The sequence below is a fragment of the Emiliania huxleyi genome (assembly GCF_000372725.1).
Source record: "Emiliania huxleyi CCMP1516 unplaced genomic scaffold EMIHUscaffold_275, whole genome shotgun sequence".
NCBI classification, from domain to species: Eukaryota; Haptophyta; order Isochrysidales; family Noelaerhabdaceae; genus Emiliania; species Emiliania huxleyi.
In genome coordinates, this window is record NW_005199968.1 from 22,510 (window position 1) to 47,650 (window position 25,141).

General features: G+C 66.5%; 8 protein-coding genes across 8 annotated transcripts; 4 read left to right on the forward strand and 4 right to left on the reverse strand.

Moving 5' to 3' along the window:
• Nucleotides 1–323: 323 nt before the first annotated feature.
• EMIHUDRAFT_238703 (hypothetical protein) lies at nt 324–781 on the forward strand (the record flags this gene model as incomplete). The annotated part of the gene is made up of 2 exons (XM_005776645.1): nt 324–352; nt 382–781. 2 exons carry the CDS (start codon nt 324–326, stop codon nt 779–781), a joined length of 429 nt encoding a protein of 142 aa, XP_005776702.1.
• A 2,928-nt stretch (nt 782–3,709) lies between these two features.
• On the forward strand, nt 3,710–4,410 carry EMIHUDRAFT_367751 (hypothetical protein; the record flags this gene model as incomplete). Its single annotated transcript, XM_005776646.1, has 1 exon — nt 3,710–4,410. A coding segment is annotated over one exon (601 nt), but the record flags the coding sequence as incomplete, so codon positions are not given.
• A 156-nt stretch (nt 4,411–4,566) lies between these two features.
• Nucleotides 4,567–5,519, reverse strand: EMIHUDRAFT_238705 (hypothetical protein; the record flags this gene model as incomplete). Its single annotated transcript, XM_005776647.1, has 2 exons — nt 4,567–5,388; nt 5,466–5,519. 2 exons carry the CDS (start codon nt 5,517–5,519, stop codon nt 4,567–4,569), a joined length of 876 nt encoding a protein of 291 aa, XP_005776704.1.
• Nucleotides 5,520–5,586: 67 nt separating this feature from the next.
• EMIHUDRAFT_238706 (hypothetical protein) lies at nt 5,587–6,494 on the reverse strand (the record flags this gene model as incomplete). Its single annotated transcript, XM_005776648.1, has 2 exons — nt 5,587–6,168; nt 6,447–6,494. 2 exons carry the CDS (start codon nt 6,492–6,494, stop codon nt 5,587–5,589), a joined length of 630 nt encoding a protein of 209 aa, XP_005776705.1.
• A 6,713-nt stretch (nt 6,495–13,207) lies between these two features.
• Nucleotides 13,208–13,925, forward strand: EMIHUDRAFT_238708 (hypothetical protein; the record flags this gene model as incomplete). Its single annotated transcript, XM_005776649.1, has 2 exons — nt 13,208–13,212; nt 13,280–13,925. 2 exons carry the CDS (start codon nt 13,208–13,210, stop codon nt 13,923–13,925), a joined length of 651 nt encoding a protein of 216 aa, XP_005776706.1.
• Nucleotides 13,926–14,199: 274 nt separating this feature from the next.
• Nucleotides 14,200–17,807, reverse strand: EMIHUDRAFT_115992 (choline dehydrogenase; the record flags this gene model as incomplete). The annotated part of the gene is made up of 10 exons (XM_005776650.1): nt 14,200–14,475; nt 14,637–14,705; nt 14,810–15,110; nt 15,436–15,722; nt 15,970–16,049; nt 16,125–16,260; nt 16,302–16,544; nt 16,773–16,895; nt 17,481–17,553; nt 17,647–17,807. The coding sequence occupies 10 exons, from the start codon at nt 17,805–17,807 to the stop codon at nt 14,200–14,202; spliced, it is 1,749 nt and encodes a 582-aa protein (XP_005776707.1).
• Nucleotides 17,808–21,299: 3,492 nt separating this feature from the next.
• On the reverse strand, nt 21,300–22,379 carry EMIHUDRAFT_238712 (hypothetical protein; the record flags this gene model as incomplete). Its single annotated transcript, XM_005776651.1, has 1 exon — nt 21,300–22,379. The coding sequence occupies one exon, from the start codon at nt 22,377–22,379 to the stop codon at nt 21,300–21,302; it is 1,080 nt and encodes a 359-aa protein (XP_005776708.1).
• Nucleotides 22,380–22,823: 444 nt separating this feature from the next.
• Nucleotides 22,824–24,552, forward strand: EMIHUDRAFT_443904 (hypothetical protein). The gene has a single exon (XM_005776652.1). It carries the CDS (start codon nt 22,895–22,897, stop codon nt 23,282–23,284), a length of 390 nt encoding a protein of 129 aa, XP_005776709.1. The 5' UTR covers nt 22,824–22,894; the 3' UTR covers nt 23,285–24,552.
• The last annotated feature ends 589 nt before the right edge of the window (nt 24,553–25,141 follow it).

The following is a 25,141-nucleotide window of genomic DNA, read 5'->3' on the forward strand; positions in this document are numbered from 1 at the left end:
GGAGGCTGCAGACAGGAGGGCGGAGGAGGAGAAGGCGAAGCAGCGCGCAAAGGCAGCCGAGAAGAAAGCGGTTAGGAAGGAGGGCAAGGCGAAGAACAAGGAGGCCAAGAAGGCGCCGCCTGCCTTCAAGCTAGAGGAGGAGCGGAGGGCGAAGGCTGCGGCAGAGCTTCGCGAGCAGGAGGAGAGGGCGGTGCGGCTGGCTGCTGAGCAAGAGGCGGCGAGGCGAGCGGAGCGCGAGGCGGCAGAGCGAGCGGGTGCGGCGGAGCGGGCAGCGCTGCGAGAAGCTACGGAGCTAGCAGAGGCGCTGCGCCGGTCAGAGGTGGATGCGGAGGAGGCGGCGCTGGCGCGTCGGGTGTCGCGGTGCGAGGGGGCGGTGAGCAGCGAGTCGACCGGCGGCGGCGGGGACTTGCAGCGGCGTGTCGATCAGCTGGAGGCGAGCCTCGGCGCCGCGACCGAGGGTAGCCTCGAGGAGCGGGTCAGCGCCATCGAGCGCTTGATCGGGCCAGAGGCGGCAGAGGCGGCGGAGCAGCAGCTGCCAGTCACTGAGCCGTTTGCTGCCGTCTCACTAGCGGACGCCGGCCTCGACACGGGGCGGCCAGCTGCCCCCGAGTCCACCATGGGGGGTGAGACGTCGTGCATCATATGCTTCGAGCGGCCGAAGTCTCACCTCGCGGTGCCGTGCAGCCACTTGTGCGTCTGCGGTCCATGCTCCGGGCTGATGCGAGAGTGCCCGTATTGCCGCGAGCCGGTGATGATGTGGCTCGCCCCGCGACCCGTGTGATTAGCTCGATGGAACCCATTTTTGGTGAAGAAAACAGACAACCAAGGAATACGAGGCTCGAGGGATGCGGATGGGAGGAGGATGACCGGCCCCTTGAAACATTTTTGATCCTCAGCGCTCGTTTTTGGGGGCGCGCGCCAAGCGTGTCCCCACTTTTGTATCACAGCTGCGAGGGCCAACCAAGGTCAGATGGTAGCGAGCAGGTCAAATAGGTCCTGGGCCGGAGGCCGGCGCGCAGCGCCACGCCGCCAGGCGTCCGCCGGAGGCCCGCCGGAGGCTCTTCCTGCGGCCACATTCTGGCAAGATTCCGCCGCGCTCAGGCGCCCAGAGGATGCGTGCGCTGCGCTCAAACGTCGCGATTTGGCAATAGGCGCTCGAGCCGGCGCACAGCGGACGGGTGCGCCGCGCAGGGGGGTCGGGGGGGTGCGAGAGGGGGCGTGGGTCGGGCGCGCACCGGCCGGCCCTGGGAACGGCCGTCACGTCGAGGTGGGGGGTTGTCGGCGGCTCGAGCACCGAGGCGAGCCGCTCTGCTGCGCCGCCGACAGCCCCTCTTCCGAGCCGGCGCGTGGCGGCGAGCCGCGGCCAGTGTCGCTTGTGCGGGGGCGGCGCAGCGTTTATCCACCCGCGCCCGCCCGCCCGCCCGCCCGCCCTCAGGCCTTGCCCCTCCGCAGGCGCGGGAGTGCTCGCCGGCCGCGGCAAGCACCTCCTACCTCTCCTCGCGCGTCAGGCAAGGTGGGGGCAAGCGTGGCGGCGCGGGACGCGCGGCGGCGGCGGCGAGCAGCCGAGCGCTCCGTGCGCGGTGAGGCGGCCGGGCGAGGGCGCGGCGGGTGACGGGGCAAGGGAGCAGCCGGGCGTGGAGCGGCAGAGCGCGCGTCTCTGGCTGACAGACGGAGCAGCGACACCGCGCCAGCGGTCGCTGCTCCGCCCCTCCGTCGCGCGCGCCGCGCGCGCGCTGCGCCGCTGCCACTGTTATCACTGGAGAGCGTGAGCCGTGGCGTGTGTGCGGGAGCCGCACGGTGCGGCGAGAGAGAGGTCTCCACACTCCAGAGGTGAGAGCAACCCAGCAAGCGCGCGAGAGTGGAGAGACCCGAGAGACGGTGCGGCGAGAGATCGCGTGTTTTCTTGTTGTAAAATACTCAAACACATACCCTCCAACCGGGTGGCGCGCGGCGGGCCGGCAGCGCCGAGCGCTGCACCTGCAGCGTGGCGGCTGGCAGCCCGGGCTGGCGCCCTGGCGCGCACGACACCGCACGAGGCGCGCGCGCGCGGCGGTAGGGGACGTCTGTGGCACGCCGCGGCCAGGTCGGTCGACGCGAGCCGGTGGCAGGTCGAGGCGGACGGAGGGCGCCTCTTCTTTGTGCGGGTCGCGGAAAAGGCCGCATCGTCGCGCTCTCCGCCGAGGCCCGCCCAGTGTGCAATCTTTACCGGTATGGGAGTTTTTGGCTAATCAAACCCAAGGCCTGCACTAATCAAAAAGTGGTACGGGATACCAGTTGCCTCACGGAAATCAAAGCGAGTCGGAGTGCCTTCTTGGTGGCAAAATCGGCAAAATCGGCAAAATACCGGGTATTTTGCGGGTATACCTGAAAAAACCCGGGTATACCCGGGTGATACCCGCACTTTTGCATGGTTTCGCCCCCGGGACCACACCGACAGCCGCTACAACTACTGAAAACCCCGCATACCACTTTCGCATACCACTATACCATACCACTCCAAAACTAATCAAAATATCGCCAAATACCAGTCTCATACCGGTAAAGATTGCACACTGGGCCCGCCTCGGCGACGGCGCTCGCCACGCAGCAGCACGCAGCAGCAGGCCAGCAGCAGCAGCGCAGCAGCAGCAGCAGCAGCAGCAGCATGGCAGCACTCGCTCTGAGCCTCTTGACACATGATTACACTACACAGTCCTCCCTTCGGTTGTCGTTTCGACCCTGTTTTTTTCTTCTATCGCAGCGCACTCGCATCTGTGAGCCTAGCGCAGCGCGAACTCGCCACCCACGCGCACCGGGCCTTGCACTTTAAATGCCGTGGGGCTCCTGTCGTTAGACGTGGAGACGCGAGGGTTGCCCCCCCTTGCCCCACCACCTCGTGTGTGTGGAGAAGTTTACCTTACCTTACCTTACCTCGCCGTCTGGGCCTAGCGCAGCGCGAACTCGCCGTCTGAGCCTAGCGCAGCGCGAACTCGCTCTGAGCCTAGCGCAGCGCCTCGGAAAACACCATTTTGGCTCGCCAACAAGCCCTCCGCGCCCCCACACCGTTAGTGTACTACTTTTTCTTCTTTTCCGTCGTTCCAGATATACATTATATGGCCGCCCGGCACCCCTGCGCTTCCGTCCGGCCGGGCGAGCGCTTCGACTGCGTCCATGGTGACCGCGGCGCTTGGCGGACTGGCCGGCGGTGGAACATCACCAGCCTCGACAGCTGCGTCCGGCGCTGCCGCGAGTGCGACCGCTGCGGATTTGCGTCCTTCTCAATGCGGGAGCGGTCGTGCGCGTGGTCCGCCGCGTGCGACGCGCCAGTGGTCTCGCCGCAGCGGTATGCGTCCTTCAGGACCGTCTCAGTGCGCGGGCCGCTCGGGCCGGCCCCGCCGATGCCAGTCCGCGCCCGGTGCCCGCGGCGACGGCGGCAGGAGAGTTCCGCTGCTCCCGCGAGCGCAACGATTTACGGCGCGCTGACGGACGTCGCGAGTGAAGGCGACGAGCGGCGCAGGGCGTGCGCGAGTGCTCTCGCGTCCGCGTCTCCCGCGCCTCCCGGCCACCGGTGCCCCAGCTGCGCCCAGGAGCAGTTTCCGCCGTCGCCGGGCCGGCAGAGGGTGGCATGTATCGGCGACTCCATCACCCGAGGCGACGCCAGCCACGAGCCCGGCAGAGGGACGCACCCACCCTTCAAGCGGCAGCTGCAGGGCCGCGGCAACTGGCCGGCGATGCTCCAGGCGGCGCTGGGAGAGGCGTTCGTTGTCGGGTCCTTCTCGCACGGCGGCCGAACCGCCGCCGACGGCCCTGCGGCGCTTCGCCGCACCGCGGAGTGGCGTTCGGTCAGCTGCTTCCGACCCGACGTGGTTGCGCTGATGGTTGGCTCGAACGACGCCAAGCCTGAGACGTGGGGCCCTGCCATGGCCTTCCCGAGAGACGGGTACGTCGAGGCGCTGCTCAGCCTGGCTCGCGAGCTCCTCTCCCTGCCCTCGCGGCCACGGCTACTGCTGCTCGTGCCTCCACCCGCGCACGCCGTCGACGCCGCCGAGGCCGCGCTGCTCGGCGTTGGCTACCCGCGCGGCTCGGTCGGCGGCGCAAACCTCGACAAGGGCGTCATCTCGACGCTCCTCCCGCCGCTGGTGGGCCGCGCCGCACGTGTCCTCGCCTCGGAAGGAGCGCCCGCCCAGCTCGTCGAGACCGCGTTCGGCGGCTGCCCCGCCAACCAGAGCGCGTGTTGCGAGCTGCTCGCCGGCGACGGGATCCACACCAGCGCCGCGGGCTCGGCGCGGCTCGCGGAGGCGGTGCGGGCGCGCCTCGTGGGGGTGGGGTGAAGCAGCTCACGTGAGAGTCGAGACGATCAGTGGGTGAGTGGGTCCGGGCGTGGGCTTCCCGCATCTCTCAAAAGGTAAAAGGTACGGTAGGTAGTACGTCAGTACGTCGTTTTGGCGCTGAACTTCTCCACACACAAAGTGGTGTTTCGCGTTTCCGGCTCGAGCGCGGAGACCAGTGTGCAGTGACCCCACCGAGTCCGGAGGCGGAGCGGAGCGAGCGGCGAGAGTCTGCTACTCTAGAGACCGGCTTCTAGCTCTATTCAGAGGGCAGTGCCACAGACGAAGCGCCCTCAATCCGGCCTCCCACGTCTTCGGGCCCCATCACAACGACCGTGACGCCGTCGTTGTGTGGGAGCATGAGCACATACGGCACGCCCATCGGTGCAAATGCCCGCATGCGCGCAGCGCACATGCTTCGGCCAAGCATGATGGTCTGCACTGGCGCCGCGAATCTGGTCTCTGGAAGCGCAAAGGCGCGCACCCACGAGTTGAAGAACACCTCAGCGCATCCACCAGAGCCCTGCCCGATCTTCCAATCAACGAAGTCGCGCGCGCGCCACAGCGGCACGGCGCGGCGGAGCGCTGCCGGCACTCCGGACGGCGCCTCGGCCACCACGTCCTGCGTTGAGATCGCGACGCCAAAGAGGTCGCCCGCCCCAACGGCTTGCCTGTAGTCGACCATCAGCGCGACGCTCGTGGCACCGACTGCTTCCGCAACCTCGCCACACAGGGCATCGTTGGCTGAGAGCGGCGACCCGCCCTCGGGGTCGAAGCGCGCGGCGAGAGCGGCGAGCGCGGTGCGCGAGCGGTGATACGTGGTCACCGCTGGCGCAAAGGCCGTCCCGTGCGGCATTTTGAAAGGCCGATGGTGTGCTCGCCACGCGTCGGGGATGCCATCGGACGCAACGACAGGTGCGGCGCCGAAGCCAGCCGGCGCAGCGGGCAACACCGACGCGTCAAAAGAGACCGGCTCGTCGGTTGTGTCGCCGCGGTATGCCGCTGACCATGCGCGCAGGAACACGCCGAGGCTGCGAGCGTCGACGATACCGTGGCTCACTGAAATCGCAATCAGCTGACCCTGATCAAAGTCGGTCACCTTGATTCGAGTCGGCGCGTCGGCCGCGACCTCATCCGTCAAGAACGTTCTCGTAGCACAGACCAGACCGTCTTCACCGTCTTGAGTAACCGGGCATAAGCCGCCAGTGGCATTTCTTTCCACCCAAGAAGCCCGTTAGGGGCGGGGGCGACCGAATATTCATTCTAGCCGCAATGCCTATTAAAAATAATCGGGCAACTCCGCCTCTACGTCAGGGTCCAGCGGCTCATCGCAACGCGCGCTGTCGACATCGCTGGCTGCATCGTCATCGGAGCTCTCGTAGTCAAGGTCTTGCTCTCTCACAGTGAGCCCTAAGCTCACCATGAAGTCCGCGAGCCGGCCCGTTTGTGCCGTTTGCCCCTCGAGCGGGAGCACCCACAAGTGGGGGAGTGTGGGGTCACTGTACTTGATCGAGGTGTAGTGAAGTGCAGGGAAGCGTCGGAGTAGCTGCGTAAGGCAGTTGCCCTGCTCTAGCCTGGCCTCGCTTTCAACGATCGCGATGGATGGCGGCAGCGGCCCGTCCGGGCCCTCGAAATCTTCGCTGCTACCGAGCACGATGGCCCGATCGCTGACCGCGGCGCGTGGACAGGGCGCCGATGGAGCAAGCGACGATGGCGCCGCGCGTATCCGCCCGTATCTCGTATCCTGAGCCCTGGTGTCGAGGTGTCGAGGCCCGGTGTCGAGGGTGTCGAGCTGCTGTCGAGGGGTAGAGGTGTCGAGGCCTGTCGAGGCCTGTCGAGGCCTGTTGAGGCCTGTCGAGGCCTGTCGAGGCTGAAACCACGCTTGCCAGTGTCGAGGGGTGTCGAGGGGTGTCGAGGGGTCGTCGAGGGGTGTGCGCTTTCCAACGAAAGATGTCCAGTGGCAATGCTACTGTGGTGCAGATGACGCACAATACGTTCTGGCAGAACTTCTCCCTTCTGGGGCGTCGAGGGTGGCGGCGAGGTGGAGTACGCCATCATGCAGAACAGGGATAGATCCTAACGACCGCGGGAAATATGATGCGGACTGGGAAGATGTGTATTAAGACGATAGCGAACGACCCTGGGGCCGAAGACGATAGCGAACGGCAATCGGTGCAAGTCCGGCATACGCGCAGGTGCGACCGTGTGTGTGTACTCACTCACTCACACCAGGTGCGACCCTCTAACTCGATCTGAACGCTTGATTGAAGTGTTTGCGGACGCCGTGGACTGGACTGGAACTGGCCCGGGAGGCGGGAGGGTGGGATTGCTAACATGAAGAGGCTCGAGCAAGGTCTGGTGAAGAATGCGGACAAGCGGCGGGAGTTCTACCTTAGATATAGCCGCCCCGTCACACTTCAGACTTCACTGTCTGTGGGGTTCTGTACCCTGTTGTCTTCTTCTTTCTTCCCTGTTGGTGCCTGTAAAGGGAAGAAAGAAACCGACGGCCCGAGCTAGGAAAGACACGTCCCCACCTTTGTTGCTTGTGCCGGATCTGTCCCAATCCAACGCTCTTTATACTCGTTTATTCACGAGGTTCCCTAGTGGCGTGCTGTGGAAAAAACAGCGAAGTGACGCCTGCCCCCCCCCCCCGGGGGGGGGGGGCAAAATCCAACCCCTTACGCACTCTTCACACAGGGGCACTCACAGCACACTACAGTGTGTACACGGGGCCGACTACAGTGTTCACAGCGGGGCCGAAGGTTCACGGGGCCGACTACAGTGTGTACAGCGGGGAGGAGTGGGCAAAGATGGTGTTGTTGTGGCGAGGAAAGTTTTAAAACGGCTCTTGTCCGCTTGGGTGTTCTTCCCATCCTCCATTCATGCATCCCCGTCATGCTGGGGTGATCAGTAGTAGGGAGCTCGCCGTCCACAACGTGGGGCTCAATGGATATGAGGAACGCGGGGCTCCGATAGGGTCCCGCGCCGGTCGGGTTGGTGTACCGACGGGGACCCTAACCCGCTGAACCTCCCGGCTAGGCCGGTAGGGGACGGGGCGGCACTCGTATAGCAAGGCCCGTGGGGCACTCGCCACGGGCCGCTCCCACATGTCCCGGGCACAACTCCTCCGGAGAGTTCGCCCACCACAGGACCGATGTCCATGTGGGTCAGTCAGTGTTCGTTGTGGCGACCGAGTGCTCGCTGAGCGGCACCGAAGTGTGTCGCTACGGGCGGGATATGCTAGCTATTCTCGATTGCTCACCTTGATACGATTGCTTGCGCGAAGGCAGCGGAGGCGCGCAGCGAGAGACAAGCGATCCTGCTGCTGCAAGAGCAAAGCAGGTTAGGCCGAGCGACTGTCGACTCGAGCGTTGGTCGATCTGCGCGTGTAGGCGGAGTAGATAACCACCACGGCCGCGGCACACCTCGCAAAGGTGGCCCATGTGTAGAGCGCACCGAGAGGTCGCGCGACGGGGCCGAGTCGAGCGTCGCGCTCAAGCCGTTGCCTCTGGTCTGCATCGTGCGCCACACGGCGGCGCGTCGATAGCGATGTAGCGCCCCAGGGGCACCCGAGAGGGCGCCTGCGCGGCTGAGGGGCGCACTAGAGGAGCCCGGTGAGCCCTAGCGAGGCGCGGGGCGCGCTCGAGCGGGCGGCCGCTATGAACGTCTGAGTATGCCGAGATGAGGCATGCTCGTGTAAGAGGCGGCGAGGCGGCTGCGGCTGCAGGCGGCCTTCTCGCCAACGGCACGTGACGCGAAGGCGTGCGGTGCGTGTAGAGGAGGCGCAGGGCGCCTCGCGAAGGCGGCCAGCGCATGTGTGGCGCGCCGAGAGGTCGTTCGACGCAGCGAAGTAGAGCGTCGCGCTCGATCGACCCGAGCAGCTGTCTCTGGTTTGCGTCGTGCGCCACACGGCGGCGCGTCGCGGGCGATGAAGCGCCTCGAGGGCACTCGGGAGGGTGCCTGTCTGGCTGAGGGGCGCGCTACAGCGGCATGGTGAGCCCTAGCGAGGCGCGGGGCGCGCTCGAGCGGGCGGCCGCTATGAATCTCTGAGTATGCCGAGATGAGGCATGCTCGTGTGAGAGGCGGAGAGGTGGCTGCGGCTGCAGGCGGCCTTCTCGCCAACGGCACGCGGCGCGAAGGCGTGCGGTGCGTGTAGAGGAGGCGCAGGGCGCCTCGCGAAGGCGGCCAGCGCATGTGTGGCGCGCCGAGAGGTCGTTCGACGCAGCGAAGTAGAGCGTCGCGCTCGATCGACTCGAGCAGCTGCCTCTGGTTTGCGTCGTGCGCCACACGGCAGCGCGTCGCGGGCGATGAAGCGCCTCGAGGGCACTCGGGAGGGTGCCTGTGCGGCTGAGGGGCGCGCTAGAGCAGCCCGGTGAGCCCTAGCGAGGCGCGGGGCGCGCTCGAGCGGGCGGCCGCTATGAGTCTCTGGGTATGCCGAGATGAGGCATGCTCGTGTGAGAGGCGGAGAGGCGGCTGCGGCTGCAGGCGGCCTTCTCGCCAAAGGCACGTGACGCGAAGGCGTGCGGTGCGTGTAGAGGAGGCGCGGCCCGCCTCGCGAAGGCGGCGAGCGCATGTGTGGCGCGCCGAGAGGTCGTTCGACGCAGCGAAGTAGAGCGTCGCGCTCGATCGACCCGAGCAGCTGTCTCTGGTTTGCGTCGTGCGCCACACGGCGGCGCGTCGCGGGCGATGAAGCGCCTCGAGGGCACTCGGGAGGGTGCCTGTCTGGCTGAGGGGCGCGCTACAGCGGCACGGTGAGCCCTAGCGAGGCGCAGGGCGCGCTCGAGCGGGCGGCCGCTATGAACGTCTGAGTATGCCGAGATGAGGCATGCTCGTGTGAGAGGCGGCGAGGCGGCTGCGGCTGCAGGCGGCCTTCTCGCCAAAGGCACGTGACGCGAAGGCGTGCGGTGCGTGTAGAGGAGGCGCAGGGCGCCTCGCGAAGGCGGCCAGCGCATGTGTGGCGCGCCGAGAGGTCGTTCGACGCAGCGAAGTAGAGCGTCGCGCTCGATCGACTCGAGCAGCTGCCTCTGGTTTGCGTCGTGCGCCACACGGCGGCGCGTCGCGGGCAATGAAGCGCCTCGAGGGCACTCGGGAGGGTGCCTGTCTGGCTGAGGGGCGCGCTACAGCGGCACGGTGAGCCCTAGCGAGGCGCGGGGCGCGCTCGAGCGGGCGGCCGCTATGAATCTCTGGGTATGCCGAGATGAGGCATGCTCGTGTGAGAGGCGGAGAGGCGGCTGCGGCTGCAGGCGGCCTTCTCGCCAAAGGCACGCGGCGCGAAGGCGTGCGGTGCGTGTAGAGGAGGCGCGGCCCGCCTCGCGAAGGCGGCCAGCGCATGTGTGGCGCGCCGAGAGGTCGTTCGACGCAGCGAAGTAGAGCGTCGTGCTCGATCGACTCGAGCAGCCGCCTCTGGTCTGCATCTCGCGCCACGAGGAGGCACGCCGCGAGCTAGGGGGCGCCTCGAGGGCACTCGGGAGGGTGCCTCGCGAAGGCGGCGAGCGCATGTGTGGCGCGCCGAGAGGTCGTTCGACGCAGCGAAGTAGAGCGTCGCGCTCGATCGACTCGAGCAGCTGCCTCTGGTTTGCGTCGTGCGCCACACGGCGGCGCGTCGCGGGCGATGAAGCGCCCCGAGGGCACTCGGGAGGGTGCCTGTCTGGCTGAGGGGCGCGCTACAGCGGCACGGTGAGCCCTAGCGAGGCGCGGGGCGCGCTCGAGCGGGCGGCCGCTATGAGTCTCTGAGTATGCCGAGATGAGGCATGCTCGTGTAAGAGGCGGCGAGGCGGCTGCGGCTGCAGGCGGCCTTCTCGCCAAAGGCACGTGACGCGAAGGCGTGCGGTGCGTGTAGAGGAGGCGCGGCCCGCCTCGCGAAGGCGGCCAGCGCATGTGTGGCGCGCCGAGAGGTCGTTCGACGCAGCGAAGTAGAGCGTCGCGCTCGATCGACTCGAGCAGCTGCCTCTGGTTTGCGTCGTGCGCCACACGGCAGCGCGTCGCGGGCAATGAAGCGCCTCGAGGGCACTCGGGAGGGTGCCTGTCTGGCTGAGGGGCGCGCTACAGCGGCACGGTGAGCCCTAGCGAGGCGCGGGGCGCGCTCGAGCGGGCGGCCGCTATGAATCTCTGGGTATGCCGAGATGAGGCATGCTCGTGTGAGAGGCGGAGAGGCGGCTGCGGCTGCAGGCGGCCTTCTCGCCAAAGGCACGCGGCGCGAAGGCGTGCGGTGCGTGTAGAGGAGGCGCGGCCCGCCTCGCGAAGGCGGCCAGCGCATGTGTGGCGCGCCGAGAGGTCGTTCGACGCAGCGAAGTAGAGCGTCGTGCTCGATCGACTCGAGCAGCCGCCTCTGGTCTGCATCTCGCGCCACGAGGAGGCACGCCGCGAGCTAGGGGGCGCCTCGAGGGCACTCGGGAGGGTGCCTCGCGAAGGCGGCGAGCGCATGTGTGGCGCGCCGAGAGGTCGTTCGACGCAGCGAAGTAGAGCGTCGCGCTCGATCGACTCGAGCAGCTGCCTCTGGTTTGCGTCGTGCGCCACACGGCGGCGCGTCGCGGGCGATGAAGCGCCTCGAGGGCACTCGGGAGGGTGCCTGTCTGGCTGAGGGGCGCGCTAGAGCACCCCGGTGAGCCCTAGCGAGGCGCGGGGCGCGCTCGAGCGGGCGGCCGCTATGATACTCTGAGTATGCCGAGATGAGGCATGCTCGTGTGAGAGGCGGAGAGGTGGCTGCGGCTGCAGGCGGCCTTCTCGCCAACGGCACGCGGCGCGAAGGCGTGCGGTGCGTGTAGAGGAGGCGCAGGGCGCCTCGCGAAGGCGGCCAGCGCATGTGTGGCGCGCCGAGAGGTCGTTCGACGCAGCGAAGTAGAGCGTCGCGCTCGATCGACCCGAGCAGCTGTCTCTGGTTTGCGTCGTGCGCCACACGGCGGCGCGTCGCGGGCAATGAAGCGCCCCGAGGGCACTCGGGAGGGTGCCTGTCTGGCTGAGGGGCGCGCTAGAGCGGCACGGTGAGCACTAGCGAGGCGCGGGGCGCGCTCGAGCGGGCGGCCGCTATGAGTCTCTGAGTATGCCGAGATGAGGCATGCTCGTGTAAGAGGCGGCGAGGCGGCTGCGGCTGCAGGCGGCCTTCTCGCCAAAGGCACGTGACGCGAAGGCGTGCGGTGCGTGTAGAGGAGGCGCGGCCCGCCTCGCGAAGGCGGCCAGCGCATGTGTGGCGCGCCGAGAGGTCGCCCAGCGCGGCGGAGTCGGGCGTCGCGCTCGATCGACTCGAGCAGCTGCCTCTGGTTTGCGTCGTGCGCCACACGGCGGCGCGTCGCGGGCGATGAAGCGCCTCGAGGGCACTCGGGAGGGTGCCTGTCTGGCTGAGGGGCGCGCTACAGCGGCACGGTGAGCCCTAGCGAGGCGCGGGGCGCGCCCGAGCGGGCGGCCGCTATGAGTCTCTGAGTATGCCGAGATGAGGCATGCTCGTGTGAGAGGCGGAGAGGCGACTGCGGCTGCAGGCGGCCTTCTCGCCAAAGGCACCACGGCGCGAAGGCGTGCGGTGCGTGTAGAGGAGGCGCAGGGCGCCTCGCGAAGGCGGCCAGCGCATGTGTGGCGCGCCGAGAGGTCGTTCGACGCAGCGAAGTAGAGCGTCGCGCTCGATCGACTCGAGTAGCTATCTCTGGTTCGCGTCGCGCGCCACACGGCGGCGCGTCGCGGGCGATGAAGCGCCCCGAGGGCACTCGGGAGGGTGCCTGTGCGGCTGAGGGGCGCGCTGCAGCGGCACGGTGAGCCCTAGCGAGGCGCGGGGCGCGCTCGAGCGGGCGGCCGCTATGAATCTCTGAGTATGCCGAGATGAGGCATGCTCGTGTGAGAGGCGGAGAGGCGGCTGCGGCTGCAGGCGGCCTTCTCGCCAAAGGCACGCGGCGCGAAGGCGTGCGGTGCGTGTAGAGGAGGCGCAGGGCGCCTCGCGAAGGCGGCGAGCGCATGTGTGGCGCGCCGAGAGGTCGTTCGACGCAGCGAAGTAGAGCGTCGCGCTCGATCGACCCGAGCAACTGTCGCTGGTTTGCGTCGCGCGCCACACGGCGGCACGTCGCGAGCGATGCAGTGCGCCCCGAGGGCACTCGGGAGGGTGCGAGTGAATAGGCAAGGCTCCGACGCTATCATTGAGTTGCTATCGTGGGCGTGCCACGCCCTCGATCGTCGGCGAGAGGCACCCAGCGAGCGGCTAGCGCGGGGGGCCGATCGTCATTGGGTCATTATCGTGGGCGTGCCCCCGCCCTCGATCGTCTGCGATGGGCGCCCAGCGAGCGCAGAGCGCGGGGGGGCGACACACGCGACAGGTGCTCTGTGAGCGACCTGTGAATGATAGATGTGAACAGGCGAGGTTTGACGCCATCGCCCTCACGCCCTGCATGGTGGCAGAGAAGGGGAAGGTCGGTGGGTGCGCGAAGCGTTGTCGCGGGGCCCAGAGCCGGGCGCGAGGCGCTCGGCTGTGGTAGGCAAGTGGGCGAGCGCCATTGGGCGGCTCAGCCATAGGCACGTCGTAGGAACGCGTTGTCTTGAAAGTAGGCGCGTACGTCCTCTTTCGTTTTCACAGCAGAGCCAGACTCTGTGTGTGAGGGCTGGATGCACCAGTACTCCGGTGTGAAGAAAGGCTACCGCCCCGCTCGTACCTCGCGGGGCTACCGCTCATTCTTCCCATCCTCCATTCATGCATCCCCGTCATGCTGGGGTGATCAGTAGTAGGGAGCTCGCCGTCCACAACGTGGGGCTCAATGGATATGAGGAACGCGGGGCTCCGATAGGGTCCCGCGCCGGTCGGGTTGGTGTACCGACGGGGACCCTAACCCGCTGAACCTCCATCGAGTAAGTATTGAAGTGGGTTAGGATCGAGAGAGCTCGTATCCATTGAGTCCCGTGTGGAGGGATCGAGATCATTCGTTTACATGATGTGTACAAATTTCATCCTTCCCCTGAGCGCACGAGAGCGACAGTGTCGGGTCGGGCCCAGCAGCCAGTGAGGACAAGCACGCCGCGGTGGCTCGCGCCGTCGAGCGCGTGCACGCCTCAATTACAGAGGGCTTTCCAGAGCGCAAGGTCCACCTCGTACCCGGCATGTACAGCGAGAGTTTGACGCCCCAGCTCGCTGCACGCATCCTGCGGACCTCTGGGCCCGCCTCCTTCATTGACATTGACAGCGACCTTTACATCAGCGCCAGGCAGGCGCTCGACTGGGTCTTTGAGCACGGGCTCGCCCGCGTGGGCACGGTCATTCGGTATGATGACTGGTGGACGCTAGCGTGCGCCACGCGCAACCCGCGCAACCGCAACTACCACCGGGACGCAGCGTCCATCGAGAGCTACGGAGGGGAGCCGCTCGCCCACGAGGAGGTTGCGCATCGGCACGGCGTCACCTTCGCGTGTGCGTGCGGCCCGTGCGACGCCGAGAGCGGCGGACCGATGTCTCGATACTTTGCGACCGGGCACGTGGGCTTCAACCCCTTCTTTCGCGTCGCGAAACTGAGCGCGCCGCCGGGAAACACGGGATTTGCCGCCAACGGGACGATGGTTGGGCGTTTCCTCGACAGGATGCCCGTGTGCAGAAACTACCGTTCTCGCGGTTCGTTCGCGCTGTCTAGTCATAGCAACACCGCTCATGTCTGAAAAAAGCGGACTGTGTGACTTACATGCCGTTGCCGTGTCCCGCTTAAGTCTTTCGAAGAGATCGAGCGGCGCGTGTCGAGTGTCGTGGGCGTCTCTGAAACCAAGCCAACGGCAACGCATGCGGCAACGCCAGCGCTCGCACGTCGCGCAGCACTGCCATAACGACGCGGCAGCCACAGCAACCAGCTGACAGCGCAACATACGCACCCGCACCCACACCCACGCAAGCTCACACCCACCCGCGCGCACAAACGCCCGGTCTAGCGGCCACCCCTCAAAACACGCCATCCCACGTCTTGACCTTCGGTGCCCTCTCCCGCTGCCGCGAGCGCCACTCGGGGTCGACCCACGTCTTCGCCGCCTGCGCGGTGTCGGGCGGGAGCATGCCCTGGCCGAGGATGTGGTCCGCCATTTTCTCCGCCGTCATGATGGTGGGCGAGTTCAGGTTGCCGTTCGGAATGACAGGGAAGAGGGACGCGTCCACCACGCGCAGCTTGCGGACGCCGTGGACGGCGCCGTCAGCGCCGACGACGGCGGTGGGGTCCGAGGCCTACATTGTTGCACAGCATCAGAGCGGGAAGACGGTGTCGTGCCGTGCACTCGCAGCACCGCTGAATACGGTCGGATCCAGCGGAACACGTGTCCTCTCGAGCATTCCCGAGCACTAGTTGGGATGCAAGAATACAAGTATTCGCTTCTAGGGTCCGAGACTGGGCCCATCTTGCAGGTGCCGCACGGGTGGTAGGCAGACTCGAGGTGCTCGATAAGAAACTCGTCGATCTGCCACCAGAGGGTGGGGGGAGGCACGGGAGAGGGTGTAAACGGACGGCGTGCGGAGGCGGCAGGGTGGCTTCGCGGCACGCGTTCGCTCTGGCCGCCCCAACCTCTCGGCCGCCTCCTCTCGGGCCTCGCGGCGGGGACCACGCTCGCGGCGGGCTTGCCTCTGCGTCGGTCTGCGCCGCGTAGCCCGGCTGGATCTCGTCGCCGCACAAGCCGTCAAAGGCGGGCTGCGCCATGATCTCGCGCGTGATCCGGATCGCGGCGCGGAAGCCGCGCCAGTCCTCGTCGGTCGACATGTAGTTGAAGCGGGCGATCGGCTTCACCGGCGAGCCTGCAGGGGGAATACGCCGAATAAACAAGTAAATAAAGCGGGCAATGCTGATGAGATGGATGGTGGGTCCCCGCCTGCACGATATTGGTGTGAGGTATCTTAAATCCGGGGCTCAGGGAATGAATACGCCGGCATCGTGCAGAGGCTTCACAGCACCGCGTGAATACGAGGGAGGCGAACGCAGTGAATACAGCTGAATACGGTCGAATACAGCGAATACGTGTCCTCTCGAGCGCCAGTTGGATACAATAATACGTATTCTTCTTCTTCTAGGCTGCCAGGCCGTCCGACGGCAGCGGCGACGCGGGCCGAACCTTGGCAGAGACGATGCGCCGGTTTTTCTTGTGTGGGTGGGGGGGTGGGGGGGTTCGGCGGCGCACGTAGCCGCGCGACGGGGACTTGTTGTAGCCGACGTGAGCTTGCATCGAGTGTCCCGTGGAGGACGGCGCGAGCGTGACGCCGTCGTACGACATGCCGATCGGCAGAAAGTGCAGCTGAATGTCGGGCGCCTCGACGCCGGGCCGCGAGCGGACGAAGCCGCCGACCTCGAAGTGGTTGGTCGCGCCGAGCCCCTCCTTGGTGACCAGCCAGTGGGCGCCGAGGGAGCCCTTGCCCGCGAGCGAGAGGTGCGAGGCGAGCGAGACGGGCTTCAGCACCTCGTAGCTCTGGTAGACCTCCATGTGGTCCTGCAGGGGGGGGGGGTCTCCACACACGCGAGAGGGTGGGGGAAAGGGACAAGCGACCCTCCACTCCACGCCTACAGGACAGGGGCCCCACGGCATTCAAAGCGCAAATGCGCGTGGGTGAAAGCGGTGGGAGTGTGGGCAGAGCGCCGTGGGCCGACCAGACAGCACGCTGGGAGTGCCCCCCCCCCTCCCCCCCCCCCCCCCTGCGGTCCTGCAAGTTCTGCCCGACACCCTCGAGCGGCGCCACCACCCCCACGCCGAGCTCCGAGAGCAGCTTTGGAGGCCCGACGCCCGACAGCTGCAGCAGCATCGGCGAGGCGATCGAGCCTGCGGATGACGGTGGACGCGCACATGTGCATGTCGTGGACGTGTCGCGAACGTGTCCTGCGAAAGGGGCCGCACCGGCGCACAAGACAACCTCCTTGTTGGCGGTGGCGACTGCCTTTTGCGACCCACCCCCGACCGAGAACTCCACGCCCTTCGCCGTCGGGGCGTCGCCCCCATCCTCCCATAGGATGCGCCGCACGTGCGCGTTTGGCTGCACGCTGAGCGACGGATGCGCCTAAGGCAGCGTGGCACCCGCGCCTCGACCGCCGGCTCGAGGTAGGCGAGAGAGCGCCGAGAGAGCGCCGAGAGAGCGCCGAGAGAGCGCCGAGAGAGCGCCGAGAGAGCGCCGAGAGAGCGCCGAGAGAGCGCCGAGAGAGCGCTGAGGTGAGGCTGCGCCTCCATCGCCGGCTCGAGATAGGCGGCGCGGCACGACGCGCGCTCGCCCTTGTAGCTTCCAGAGTGGAAGACGGTCATCGGCATCTTGGAGGTGCCCTCCTGCGAGCCACGAGCGCCGAGATGAACCGTCGACCGAGATGACAGCCAGCCGAGGTGACAGCCCGCCGAGGTGGCAGCCGAGGTGACAGCCGAGAGGAGAGCTGAGGCGACAGCCGACCGAGCTGACAGCCGACCGAGCTGACAGCCGAGACTTTAAAGGTTGCCCTCCTGCCGGCAGCCGTTGTAGTCGTATGTCGCGCCGTAGCCAGCCTCGTCGCCCGCGCGCACAAATGCGTCGTACAGCGGCGTGCCGAGCATGTTGGTGCCGTGCTTGACCTGCAGAGGCCCGTCCGTGCCCCGCCGGCCCGGGAGGATGTCACTGTCGTCCCCCATGAGCGCGTTCTCACAGACCTATCACACGGACGCTCCGAGAAGGTTCCGAGAAGGTTCGGGGGAGAATCCTGGCGACATCTCGCAGGCCGTCTCCATCCGCCGAAAGTACGGCAGCACGTCCGCTGCGCCTGTACGTATTTGTGCCGCTGTGAAGGGTCGGACAGCTTCCAGGGAGGGACTCAGGCGCTTGGGCTAAGTGGTGGTGGCGGTGATATGGCGAGGGCGGCGGCGGCAGCGGCGGCGGCGGCGGCGGCGGCGGCGGCGGCGGCGGCGGCGGCGGCGGCGGCGGCAAGGGCCGCGCACCCCAACCACCGCCGCCGTCGCCGAAGCCGGCGTTCCACGTGTCGTAGTCGCGGTCGTGGCCGCGCACGTACACCTGCGGCGGGCCACGAGGGTTGCTCGAAACGTCGCAGCATACGCACCGCCGCCGGGCCGAGGGCGGCGATGAGCGAGGGATGTGCTGCAAGCGGCGGGCGAGCTCTCGAGAGGCGTCCGACGCAAGGGTTTGGGCGAGGGGAGAGGCATGCACGCCATCCCGTTGATGGCGGACGAGCCTCCGAGGCCCTTGCCGCGTGGGCAGGTGACGCGGCGGCCGCGGAGCACCGGCTCCGGCTCCGCCAGATAGCCCCAGTTGTAGCCCTCGAAGTGCATCGGCAGCGCCAGCGCCGTCGGAAGCCTGTCGAGTCAGGAGAAGGAAGGAGGTCGCGACTGGCGCGCCAGAGGGACCCGGCGAGGTTGGATGAGGCCAGGATACAACCGGCACTCGCACCTCGAGAGAAGAGACGGCCGGTCGAAGGAGGTCTCACCGCCGGCGCCACCAGATTCGAGCAGGAGGACGGAGGCGCCGGTGCGAGAGAGGCGGTTGGCAAGCACGCAGCCGGCGCTGCCGGCGCCGACTATGACGTAGTCGGCGCTCCTGCGGAGCGCCATACACACACACACACGTCTATATCGTCGGGGGTCGCCCGACCGTCCGGCTGGAAAACAACTCTCTCTCGAGGTTCTCGAGGTGGATATCCTTTGGCCGCGTTGGGTAGCGAGGATTGGTGTAACGCCCCCCACAGCAAATCGGTTTTTGCCCTTAACTAGTGCCGTTTTCGTTGGACCAATTTTCGCTTGACTTGGTCGGTTTGAGCACTATTTTCAGCCAACGCCCACAGCAAATCGGTGAAAACCTGCTCTGAATGAGCGAGTTTTGTGGCTTATCCGGCTTCCGTCGGTCGTCCCGTGACTGATCGCGCCGCCGCGTTGCACATTGGACACATGCTCTCGCGCGTGGCGCTGACGGGGACTATTGTGCGCCTCGGCGAGGCGCTTCCGGTGGTATTTTTTTCGAGCGCAGTGGACTTCATATTGCCGGCGGACTGCGGGGGGTCTCAAACGGGAGTTGTAGCCCGCCCGCAGTTGACCGGCAAGATGAAGTCCACTGCGCTAGAAGGGCATCGCGGCGATCAAGTCGCTTATCGAGTCGGAGGACCCGAACTCCAAGAACGTGCGCACGAAGACGCTGCGCGCGGATCTCGAAAAGGCAGTCTCCCCCGATGCTCTCAAGGACCTCACGTCCGCGAGCCTCGCCAAGTTCAAGACCGGCATCGAGCTGGCGAACAAGTTCCTCAAGGGCTCCCAGTGGCACCTCCCCGACGAGGTGATCGAGGAATACATCCTCGACGCGATCGCCGCCAAGGGGGCCACGCTCGGCGCAAACATGCGCGTGCAGATCAGCATGCAGCGCCAACTCGCCGAGTACTCGGACAGGACGTACGGCCTTGGTGCTGGGTGCGGGTGCGGAACGGGCTTTTTTTAACTCGCAACCAACTATACTATACAAGGACACCCTCAGGGGGGACACTCGGCGCATGTGCGACGCGTCAGGGTGGAGTTGGCGGTGGCCGAGCGTCGTCTCCAGATCGACTCGCAGCGCGGAGTCGAGGGGTGAAGCGCGTCGCGCTGCGACACTCGAGAGCCGGCGGGATAGCCGTGGGGCGCGGCCGACTTTGAAGTCCTCAAAGATCCGGTGCGCATTCGTCCTCTGAGACCCACGCGTACAGGAAAGGGGCGAGAACGCGGCCGGGTTGTTGCACGTATATGGGCCAAAAGCGTCGAAAATGTCCGAAAAAAGCGTGAGAGTTTGTTGCAGCTCCGCAGCCTGCGCGCGCTGCCGGGACGCACCGCTTGCTGGATCTGTGCACTCCCTGGGTCCCAGGGAGTGCACAGATCCAACAGGAGTGAGTAGGCTCGACGCCGTACTCGAGATGGAGCTGCAGAAAGTACGCCGCCGAACGTGCCACCGACGGCGTCCTGGCGGAGGTGGTGGAGTTTGAGAACTGAGGCTGCGGAGGTGACGCCTGAGGTACCGGCCCGTGCACGGCGACTCAGCCGGCGACCGCCACGGGCTCAGACGAGACTTGTCGACTCGTTCCATCTCAGCTTCACCGTGGTCATCGGGCGTCTGTCGACGTCAGGACCACCCATACAGCTCGCGGGTTTGAGGTCGCAAGAGCCAAGATGGTGGCGTTTGGACATCCCAACCATCACACAAGACAGCCTGTAGGTGATGGCGGGACGGCGCAGTGTTTGTGGCACTCGGCAGTAGGCACCCGCGGCACAGCCCCGCTGTCGGCTCTCGCGGGCTGCGGAACCGGCCCCAGAGGGGGACGGTCCGGGCGAGTGTGGCAGCTCCTGCGCTAGTATGGGCAGCCTCTATCATAGCACTACTGATCCTGGTCATTAGAGCTGCCAGGGATAGCGTCAGGAGCCGGTAGGAGTCAAAACCCCTCATATTTGAGAACTGGTTGGGTAGTAGTCTAAGTTCTGAGCCTCGAGGCTGAGCGGGTCTAAGTGTGACTAGTCACGCTGGGGTGCTTACGCGGTCTAAGATCAGCGAGAGCCTCTTACATCGGCTAAGTCGGCCGTGGCACAGCCTGGGGCCAAGAGGCTCCCACCGTGATCAACGATACGGCGCTAGCCCCCAAATTTTCTTCGCCTGCGGCGGGCGCCTTCTAATCCGGATCGATCCTTCTCATGCTCAGCAATCGCCGCCTCAGCATCCTCCTCTTCCGATTCTCGTTGCTCTTCTTGAGCGCAATCTTCAAGCCAAACAGTTCTCACAAATAGCCTCAAGCTCAAACAAACGCATGTCAAGGAAGCCTGTGTATGCTGGTCCTCTTTGAACGATCCGCGCGTGAGGTAGATCTAGCATAGGGCCTTGTTGGCAGCAGCCAGCTTGTTGCGCTGCTTCGTTGCGATGAGCTGATTGGGATCGCAGAAGTGCATGCCAAGCACCGCCACGATCTTGAAGCAGAACACATCGCAACCGCATCGTCCGCACTGCCATCGGCATGCCGCGCCCGCCGCTTCGCCGCAGCCGCCTTAAGACACGCATAGCGGCAGCACATGGTACGGTGCGCGTACTTGAGCAGGAGTTGCGCGCCGCAAGTAGCGCACTGGCCCTGGGACAAGGCGATATGGCGTCGTGCGCGGCATACGTTGGTCGGGACGCGTCCAGGTATTTTTCGGGTAAACCTGGTCGGCGGAGATTGCTAGAGGACGAGCAAGCCTGCTCTAGCCTCGCACGTTGCTTCCTGTCGTCTGTTGTTTGTTGTGCCCTTGTTTGTTTCTCTTGGCACCTTGGAGTGCTGGGGGGGGCGACAGGAAGAATGTGGCCCTGAGTTATGTATACGCCAACTCAGGGTGTGTGGCAGCCAGCTGGCTGTGTGTCTTGTGAGCTTGTTTGTGTCTGTGTGTCGTTCGTGCGTGTCGTCATCATCTGTCTCGCGTCCACCCATACCGCGTTGGTGTCCAGTCCGAGCCTGGCTGTTCTTCACCTTTCTACCTACCTACCTACCTGGACTTTTGCAGGTATACCCGGGTTTTACCCGGATTTGGCCTTGTGCCGTCTAAGTTCATGGCCCCCGACCATACAGCGTCTAAGTCCGAGCCCGGCTCCGTGCGGGGGCTAAGTTGAGCGCTCGCTCGCTGCAGAGGCTAAGTGTAGAGCGACCCTCTAGCCCTACTACCCAACCATTATTTGAGACATCGTGGCCCATATACTCGTGCAACAACCCGGCCATTCTCCATTGACAATCTAAGGCAGCCTTGAGCTAGCCCGTTCCACACAGATAACCATGACACCTCTCACCTCACCGCGCACCGCGCTGCGAGCCTGTCGTGTCCCTTGTCAGGAGCAGGAGAGCCCCACCCGTGTCCCCCTGATCGTCCTTCCAAAATCCTCTTAATCCTGCTCGTGCAGGTGGGGACCCTGTCCCCGTCCCATCCCTCGTTTGGCGTGTCTGTTTTCTTTCTTTCTTTACCTCTCTCTCTCTCTCTCTCTCTCTCTCTCTCTCTCTCTCTCTCTGTGTGTGTGTGTGTGTGTGTGTGTGTGTGTGTGTGTGTGTGTGTGTGTGTGTGTGTGTGTGGCGACGACTACTCACTTGCTCGTCTGGCTGCGGGCTGCGCGCCGGCGTCCGCCGTCTCTCCGCTCGGGGCAAGCCGCAAGCGGGTGAGGTCCAACGGTCGCTGCTCGAACCCCAGCGCGAGTGGCCTCGCGCCGCCCACGGCTCGCCCGAGCACCTCGTCCGCCTCCGCCAAGCTCATGCCGCCGATTGACACCCCGGCGACGCGCGTGAGGACGAGGCCCACCACGAGACGAGGGTGGGCCTCGGCCTGCGAGCCTCGCCGCACCTCGGTCACGCTGACCCGCACCGGCCGGCCGTCCCCCACGGCGCTCGCGTCCACGTTCTCCGGGTCCGCCGCGTCCCCAAAGCCGAAGCCGAGCCCGAGCGGGCCGGGCGCCGTCAGCGTGACAGAGACGCGCCCGGCGCACCCGTCGCTCGTCTGTGCGTCCTCGCAGAGGTACGGCTCGCCCGCGCGCGGCCGGATGAGTTCGCAGCGGTGATTGCACCGGTTCTCGTCGCCCTGCCAAAACTCGAGCACGAGCGTCCGCCGCCGCCCGCCCGTTATCCTCCCGACGCTGTGGTACTTGTAGCTAGGGAAGACGAGCGCGTCGCCGACCGAGAACTCGTGCTCGTGCAGCGCGCCACCCGCCTCGGTGGTGCCAAAGGCGCCGCCCGTGAAGCTGTCCTCGAGCAGGACGTCGACCGTGACGGTCGATCCGTTATCAAAGTGGCGAGGGTCGTTCAGCGAGCCGCCCGCTCGGCCGTCGTGCAGTTCGATGCAGCGCACGTTGAGGCTGCGCAGCAGTTCGCTGGCGGACGCCGCGTCGCCGCCGTCGAAGCGGCTCACGTCGACGCGATGCCGCAGCTCGCTCAGCCGCCGGTGCAGCTCCGGCACCGTCGCCCGGAAGAGGCCGCCGGCGCTGAGGTAGGTGGTGTGCCACCCCGGCCGCGCCTCGCGCGGCCGCCCAAGCCGCTCGTGGTGCGCACGCTCGACGCGGCCGACCTGCTCAATGTCGGCAGGCGAGAAGAAGCGCGGGATGCGGACAACCCTCGCGAGCGACGCGACCTGCCGCTGAAGCAAGGCGTCGGCGAGGGACGATCGCGCCATGACGTGTTGTGTAACCGGAGGGGCACGCCCCCGGCCCGGTTGGGAGCGGAAAGGTCTGGCGAGTAGAGGCCCCGCCCACCCAGGGTACCCTCTCCGAGGACCCATTGGGTTGGCGTGTCTGGGGAGTGGCGCCTCCTTTTACCGCTTGCGAGCGAGCACCCCGCCCCGACTTGCTTCGCATGTGAGATGCGGTGACCTCCCACGCGCTCCCTGGCCGCCCGCGCGACTCCTAGAGGACAGAGACCGTGGACGTCCCCACGGCCGCTCGCGAGCGCTCGGTGGTCAATCTCACCTCAACCACCCTCAGCGCGCGCGCGAGCGCGCCGCCACTCGGCCGCACGCGTGCACACTTGTGCCTGTGCGGTGTGGACGCGCTCTCGACGCGCTCCTCTGACACACAGGCGTCCCACTAGGTGTCCGCTGGTCCTCGACACCGCTGACGTCGCCACTATCGCCATCTGCGAAGGCTAGCCCGCTTCGTCGCCACGCTGCCCAGCGACGACGGCGCGGAGCTCATGGCATCGTCCTCTGCGCCTCTCGGACTCGAGTTGCTCGTTCCCGCCGGCGTCGCACAGCTCGGCATCGTCCGCGCCCGCAGCGAGTATTGCCTGACCGACGCCGACCTCCAAGGGCTGCCCCGCTCAGCGCATCCCGGCGCTGGCGTCATGTTCTCCGTCAAGGATCTCGCTAGCGTCGCCATCCTGAAGGGGTACCGCGAGCGCGGGCAGCGGGTCGTGCGTATCAGCAGGCCCGACGTCTCGCGGGCCGAGACGCTCTTCCTTCCCGTCGGCATCATGACCACGGTCGGCGAGGTAAAAGCCATGATGCCGGGACGCGCAGACCTCCTCGGGCGCCGGCCCGAGCTCTGGCTCCGGCCTGAGGAGCGGCGCGCTGGCTCCTTCTGACCAAGGAGCAGACTTTTTATTTGACAGAATACGCCGTTAGTCCAACCAGCAGATGTGAAAAATGGTAGCGAGAGTGCACACCCGTGTGTGAGCGTGCCCCACACCCGTGAGGCGTGAGCGTGACCCATTGCCGCCGTGAAACAAGCACATGGCTAGCAATTGCAGGCGGCCCTCGCGCAGCGCAACGCCCCGCGTGCAGCGGAGGCGGCGACCGACGCCTGTCTGAGCCGTACGCGGGCGAACGCGCCCCGACACGCAGACTGACGCGGACGGCCGCAGCAGCCCTCGCCCCCACCACGTGGCACCCCTCGCCCCCGCCACACCCGCGCGAGCTCGCCCGCTGTGGCGGCGCGGCGGTCACGGTAAAAGGCGCGACCGCACTGCCTCTCGGCCGCTCTAGCCGAGCCGAGGGCGCCCTCGCCCTCGCCCTCGCCCTCGTCGCCGCCGGCGTCCTGGGTCGTTGCGGTCGGTGTGGGAGGGCGTGATCCAAACGCAAGCGTTGGCTGCCGAGCTGCTTGCGCGGGGCCGGGACGCGGGAGGAGCGCCGGGACGCGGGAGGAGCGGCGGCTGCGGCGACCGACGCCGCGCCGCGAGCAGCGGGAGCGTCAGGACGGAAGTGCGCGACACACCCTGGCGATGGAGTATGAACAAGACGAGCGGGAGGGCACCGAGACACATGTTCGCCGCACCGGTGGATGGTCCAATGATGGTCGTCGTGCCTGCGCCGGTGGCTATTGCAGCGGCAGCGGCGATCGCAGCAGCAGGGCAGCTAGCTAGGATCACCGGCGCCTCACCCGCCCGTGGAAGCTTTGTGGCCTTGTCCGGCCACGTTGTACGGATCAATGTCGCCGGCGCCGAGGGATTACAAGCCGCGCCCGCCTGAGCGAGCGGCGTCAGCCAGCCGCGCAGCGCTCGGCGAATCTGAGTGAATGTCGGCGGCGCGCTCGCGACAGCGCAGCGCCGCACCGTGTGCCCTGCAGAAGGCGAGCGTCGTCGCCCGGAAGGACGGCATCGCGCGGAGCTGGCTCTATGGACGCACGATCAGCGCCGTCCGCGGCTCTTCCTGCGACAGGAAGCAGCAGGGGCTGTCATGCCGCCGGAGCGGTCTCGGCACCACGTCGAACGCGCGGCGGCGGGGGAGGTCTGTGGGTCGCCAGGGCGCGTGTGCGGGCCGAGGGTGCGCCGGTGGGCGTGTGGGGTGGGGAGGGTTGCTCAGGGGCGCTCACACGCACGCACGGCGACGCACGGCGCGATTTGCTTCGCATGCGGTGACCACAGTGGCCGAAGGTGGTGCTCGCTCGCAAAGTTGTTGCGCGGTGCAAGTGTGCCCGGTGTGCTGTCCGGCCCGAGGCAGAGGATGGCGGCTGCACGCTGCCGCTTCCGCAGCCAGCGCGGCCGCGGCGGCGCTAGCCCAGGGGCGCCCTAAACCGGGTCTGAACCTGGTATGTCTAATAGGGTCCCCCACCCAGGCCGAGCCCTGTTTAGACCCAGTTTATCGTAAACAGGACTAATCTGGTTCGTGTTCAGCCGTGGTCTAAACTGGGTCTAAACATGGTCTAAACTGGTTCGCTTGATACCCTTATTCGCAAGCGGAAGAGGCGGGGCTTTCGCTTTGAGTTGCGGTCCTCTGATAAACTAGAGTGAGGCCCTTGACGGGCCCCGCCCCCAATGGGGCGGGGTTGAATGGGCTAGCGCTGGCGTGGCGTTGACATGAGCACAAAGTTGCTAATGTGCGTAGACGAACAAACACAGAGTAGGGTTGAAATCGTCCACGTAAGGCTTAGGGAGTGCTTGGGGTGGCCTCAGGCATCCCCAAGGGAGTCGCAGCGGTGCCCCATAAGCAGCTTAGTGATTGTC

What these genes read in the sequence shown, in the direction of transcription:
- EMIHUDRAFT_443904 (XM_005776652.1), top strand. Translation starts at nt 22,895, where the DNA reads ATGGCATCGTCCTCTGCGCCTCTCGGACTCGAGTTGCTCGTTCCCGCC.